At 57.8% G+C, this 5991-nt stretch overlaps 1 protein-coding gene across 1 annotated transcript; it reads right to left on the bottom strand.

Annotated features, from left to right (window-relative positions):
- On the bottom strand, nucleotides 1–4536 carry SLC2A6 (solute carrier family 2 member 6). Its single transcript, XM_074161260.1, has 10 exons — nucleotides 4436–4536; nucleotides 3666–3828; nucleotides 3354–3560; nucleotides 2638–2737; nucleotides 1863–2074; nucleotides 1554–1706; nucleotides 1113–1221; nucleotides 696–869; nucleotides 245–390; nucleotides 1–156 (listed from the first exon to the last, which is right to left on the bottom strand). The coding sequence occupies exons 1-10, from the start codon at nucleotides 4534–4536 to the stop codon at nucleotides 1–3; spliced, it is 1521 nt and encodes a 506-aa protein (XP_074017361.1).
- Between the last annotated feature and the right edge of the window lie 1455 nt (nucleotides 4537–5991).

Consider the following 5991-nt stretch of genomic DNA (forward strand, 5'->3'; position numbering starts at 1 on the left):
CTACCTCATGAATGACCTCCGGCCAGTCCTGAAGAAGGCCTCGATCTGTTCTAGAGACCTGCCTTTGGTTTCTGGAACGCAGCAGCCTGTGAATAAGATGTTCCCGGCGCAGATGACAGCGAAGAAGAGGAAGGGCACCTCAAGGCCAAAGGCTTCCTGGGAAGCAGGACAGAAAGCAGACATGAGTTGGTGCAGAGAGGGTCTGAGGAGGGGCTGCTGGACACCCTCCTGGGGCAGTACCCACCACGACTCGGAGGAAGAACTGGGTCAGGGTGAAGGCTGTCAGCCAGCTCACGACAACGCAGAGGCCTGAGGCCACCCCACGGGCTTTCAGAGGGAGGACCTCCGACATCAGCAACCAAGTGATGGGGCCCCAGCCCATAGCATAACCTGCAGGGGAGGAGGGGTAAGGTGAGGCTGCTGAGACTCTGAAGCCTGCTGGGGAGTGCAGAAGAGCCCTGTGCAATCTTGCCCTGCTCCCCCATCAATCATCATTCCCCCCATTCATGCTCTGTCAGTCCTCAAAGTGACTTTAGATGCCATCTTTCTTGGTCTTCCAGGGACATCTGCCTGCCTTCCAACTCCAAGCCCAAATCTCCTCGCTCCACATCACCCTGCCTCAGATGAGAAATGTCCCCCCAGTCTGGCACCCAGCCCTGTGCTGTGGGTCCTGGGCTCTCGCTCTCTGCACCTACCCATTATGAAGAACATGGTTGCCAGGAGGGGGATGAGGGTGATGTAGTTGGTTGGCTCAGCAGGAAGGGTAGCAGAGCTCACCAGCGTCTTGTTGGCAATGGTGCCGTTCTGAGAAGCCGGCACGAAGTGGATATAGAGCCCCATGGTCAGGTTGGAGACCAACATGACACCAGCTGTGGAGAGATGCAACAGCACAGTGGGATCGATGAGCGAATGACTCCCTCCATGCCAAGGACTGAGATCCTGGGAATGCTTCTGCTCAGCAGCTGAGCCACAACCAAAGGAAAGAGGCCTCTGAGACCTCCCCTACTCCCTGCCCAAGTCCCGTATGGCTGAAGGCATTCCAGCACTTTTGCAAAGCTCCTAGAAACCTTAAATAAGAGCTTCCCTTGCACAGCAGTGAGAGAGAGACATACCCGATACAAAAAGAAGAATCTTCCTCCCAGCTTTATCCATCGACACAGCAGCGATCGCCACGGAGAACAGACGGACCAAACCAACAAGAGCTGCATCGTACTCTGGTTTCTGCAACGGCAAAAGCAGTGGGGAAGCCGAGATGGGAGAGCTAGGGAAAGGGCAAGTTCCCACGTATGTTGCCTTGACTCTGGCTGATGACTTTGCTCCTATAGCAAGAGACTGGAGAAGAGGAGCCTGAAGCTCAGAGGAGGAGAGAGGGGAGAGAGTGGGACCAGTCCTGCTGCCCAACCTCATGCAGCCTTTTGCAGGCCATGTGCTCAGCAATTGCTGTCAACCAAGTGCTTTAAAAAAAGGCTTCAAAGTCTTTGAAGAGCTGCAGGGGATTTGGAGCATCACTGAAGACAGAGCAGTCTGAGCATGGGCTGAACCCCAGGACTTACCAGGATGACAGCTGTTTTCTTGAATATCGACTGCAGGTACACGAGGACACAGGTGACACCGGAGAGCTGCTGCAGGAACCTCATCCCCACCGCGATCAGAATGGGCTTGTAAATGAAAGGGTCCTTGATCTCGGCACAGGAAACCCGCCGGCTCTGGAGGAGACAAAGCCAGAAAGCTGAGGTGTACCACCTCTGGGCACCACCACAGCACCCAGAAGGTGGCTCGGAAGTTGCCCAAAGGAGGCTGGATTTTGCAGTTTTCACATTACATCTGCCCCGTGCTGGAGGTGAGCCCCGTCCCCTCCTCACCAGCTTCCTCACGCTGTCCTTGATCTGCTCATATTCCCTGGCATAGTCCGTGTCCCTGCCCCGCAGCCAGCACAGGGACACCAGGGCCTCGTCATCCTTCCCCTGGGAGAGCAGGAACCGGGGCGAGTCGGGCATGAAGCAGAGCAGGATGATCATGGCGAGCACGGGCACCTCCCCTGCGACGGCCAGCCAGCGCCACTCCAGGACCAGCCCTGCCAGAGCAGCACGGTTAGGAGAGAAGTCCTGGCCTTGCCTCCACGTGGGCACCCCAACAGCAGACATTTAATAAACCCAAGGGGGGAAAAAAATTGCCCAAAACTAGAGAGAAATTTTCCATGTTTTTCTCCCAGCAAAGCAGCAGTTTCAGCTGTTGTTCAATATGGGGGAATTCCAGCAAGCTCCCTCAAATCTTGGAGGATCCAGCAAGATCCTGCAGCAACCAGGGCATGCGCTGGCAGGAGATGCACACGCAGTTCATCGCGTGCTTCATCCTTCAGCCCTGATGGAACCTCGGCTGGACCCGGGTCTGCAGGCATGGTGATGGCCACGGGTCCGTGCAGGTTATGGATTTATCCCTCTAAGTGCACACACAAGTGTGGGTTATGCACGGGCGATCCTGTCCGGACCCCCTTTGCACACCCACGGAGGTGGTTGTGAGCTGGCTGCGAGGGGAAGGAATCCATCAACTTGCTGAGAAAGTTAAACTTTAAAATAAACTCTCCTTCCCTAAGGCCTCGCTGAGGGTTTCCTGCCCTCTGAACACTGAGATACTTGCCCAGCGCGTACAGGATGAGGGAGCCCAGCACTGCCATGATCTGAGGACAGGCGCCCAGCATGCCTCTGACCCCGGGGTGGGAGATCTCTGAGATGTAGACCTGAAGCGGGACAACACACATTTAACCGAGCTGCAATATACAGCCGTCACCACCAAAACCTGTCCTCCGTCACCTCGCAGTCATCCACTGTGGCCAGGAGAACCCTGAACTGCCAGGAAACTGCCCTCTCGGGGTGGAAATCTGACCGGTCCAGCATCACAAGCTGGTCCTGGCAGGTGGAGAGGACAACCTTGCAGGTACCACCGCTTCCTTCCCTCGCACCAGTGTGGGAGAAGTGCTCCAGCAGCACGCTCAGGCTCCCATTACTGGAAAGACGTGCCCCAGGGTTACTCAATCCTTGCCTTCCCCTCTGCATGCAACACAAGGTCGGCATTCGGTAACCATGGGAGGAAATAACTGCCGAGAAGAACAGGGCCGGGATCGAGGACCTGCCTTCCCTTTTCTGCAGGCGAGAATGTCCAGCATCATGGGGGCAGCTTGGAGTGACCATACCAGGGCCATTAACCCAGTGCATCCTCCTCATCCCCAACCTCAACCAGCCCTGGAGCTCTGCTGATGCCTCCAAAAATCAGCGGGATGCCCCAGGCTCAGCTACGGCACCTCTCCATCTCCCGCCGTGCAAACCCCTGGCAAACTCCCTCCCACGGCACGTTACCGGGATGGAGGCGGACGTCACGCCGCCGGCGTAGCCCGTCAGCACGCGTCCCAGCAGCAGCATCCCGATGTTCTGGGCACTGGCCATCAGCGCGTATCCCACGGCGGAGGGCAGCGCCGAGAACATGATGCTCAGTTTGCGGCCCAGACGGTCGTTGAGGAGCATGGCGCTGAGCCCCCCCGCCGCCGCTCCCAGCGTGAACACCGACTGCGGGGAGAGACGGAAAAGGACCTCGGTGGGTCTGGTGCTTCCCCCCCCATACACCCCCTGGCTCTATCCCCCGCCCCCAGCAGGGATAACCCCACTTCTTACCCCAAACCAGGAGGCTGTGTGCTGGTCCAGCCTCAGCTCAGGGCTGGGGTGAGCCTCCAGGGCAGGGATGACGGGCGAGGGGTAAACCAGGGCAAAGCCAAAACTGAAGTTCCCCAGGACAGCGGCAAACACAGCCAGGTAGAGCCGCTTGTTGTGGAGGCTCCTGAAGGAGGGAGGGAGCGAGACAGACGTGTTGGGTGCCCTTATCGCACCCGGCAGAAATGTTAACTCTGCAGCTTCCCCCAGCCTTTGCCGAGGCTCTCGTGACACCCACGGAAGGGATTTTCCCCGGGAATGGCCCAGCAGAGCCCCGGGTTGGTGGGGTTTCTCTGAGCAGAGCAGCAGCTGCTCCTGCCCTGTGGTGGGGGACAAGACCCCGTCCCCCCGGGCACCAACAATGCTTTCCTCTGTGCTGGGCGGCTTTCAGCAGGTTCAATAAACAAAGAAAAGCAGAAGCTGGAGCTGGGCGGCACCACAGACCCAGCTGGCAACCGGTTCGTCCCAGTGGAGCAAGGAGAGGGCTCCTTTCAAGTCCCCCAGGTCCCCCAGCAGGACCTTATGCCCCCATAAGAGTTGGATGCCCAAAAGCATACACGCTCACAGCTCTTCCAGCACTCAACACCCTGGGCAGGATGAGACCCCATCTCAAGCAACTTGGGCATGACAGCAGCATGAAGCTGCTCTCCCACTGGCTCCCCCCAGCCTAGCTCTTGGGATGGGGGGCACAGCTCACCCCGCAGCCAGCCCCATGGCCCCAGCTCAGCCCTTACCGCAGGTATTCCTTGTCGAGCCTCTTGCCAGCGCTCTCAGGGAACGTCCGGTATGAGACGCTCATTTTCCTCACGAGGGGCTCGCGGGTGCTCGGCTCCATGGCCGTGCCGTGGCCGGTGCCCGCCTGCTGCTGTGCCTGGGGCCGGATGCTCAGGGACGGGGAGGAAGAGGCAGCTGAAAGCGAAAGGGGAGAGGCTGCCCTGGCGTTGCCTAATCAGAGAAATCTGTGTCTCGTGGGCTCGCACCCGGCCGGCCTCTGGGGAGGAAACTATGGGGGCCGGAAAACCAGCAGGCAAAGAACCACGGGGAAATGACAGTGCCCTTCGCCCACCCAGCCCTTGTCACTCCCAGACCTCATCGACACCAAAACCCATCGCTGCAGCAGCACTTACGGGGATGACCCTTGTAGAACTGTTTCCCACCAGCAGAAGTGTCCCTTTGCTAAGGCCACATCTCTCCCCTCGATGAACTGGTCCCAGTTAGACCAGCCAAACGCTGCTGCTTTTTACAAGGGTAAATTGCATCTGTGTGAGCCTCCGCAGCCACCCTGGGGAAGGGTTTTCAACATAGACCAGAGCCGAGGAAGAGGAAGGAGAGGAAACAAGAGGGAGGGGAACATGGAGGGGGCACAGGGGGATGAAGAGTGCTGATGAGGTTGGAAAAAGGGAGGGTGGCATCTCTGCTGCATTGGGTGCAGCTGCTGGGGGCCCCGGGCTGCCCATGGGTGCCTTCGCCCCCTCGCCCTGATCCCCCAACCCCACAGGACTCAGTGGGCAGCATTGTGCTGGGACACCTGCAGGTCCTGGCGGGCTGCAAGAGCCAAACTCGCCTTGTAGGAAAAAGTGGGGACATACCTACTGCCTTTGTACTTGGATTTAATTAGCAAAAGATGTCTTTCGCTAAGCTACTCTAGTGTTCCTCTTGTTTCCATCAAGAAAGTCCCTGGTGCTTTTGGGACCACCTGGATGGTGTCTGCACCCCCAAGCCTGCCTGGGGGCCCCAGTGACGCTTTGGCGTCAGCCAGGAGCTGCTACGCTCTTCCCTCCGTGCCACCCGGTTCCCCTTCTGCAACCACCAAGTGCCGCATTTAGTGTCTGATCGATGCTGGGGATTTACAGCTGACTCAGGCACTCGGGGCTATGATTTCTCTGCAGGAAGAAAGGTCATGGAGCAAGGGCACGTCAGGGTGGCAGACCAGCCCATCCAAAAACTTTCCAGCGCCACGTTGGTCTGAGCAGGGATGTCACAACAGCCTCCAGCTGACCTGGAGCTGGTCCCTGCACCCTGGGCACCCCCTCCATCAGTAAATGCCATCGGTCATCTCCCTCACATGCATTTTGCTCCATGCAAAATTCATGCAGTGAATTTGCAGCCCCCTTTCTCTTCAAATTCCCTAAGGCCACTCGTTAAGAAAGTTATTCTTTATCCCTTCTGCCCCTCCTAGCTTTTTTCCCCCCAAAATTGGACACGCTGAGTCTCTGCAATGCAATATTTGCCATGTTCTACCCTAAAGCAGCTGCCTTTCAGCATTATGAGTTAAGAAAAGGGACCCCCC

Source organism: Numenius arquata, chromosome 19, assembly GCF_964106895.1.
Source record: "Numenius arquata chromosome 19, bNumArq3.hap1.1, whole genome shotgun sequence".
In the NCBI taxonomy this organism is placed as follows: domain Eukaryota; kingdom Metazoa; phylum Chordata; class Aves; order Charadriiformes; family Scolopacidae; genus Numenius; species Numenius arquata.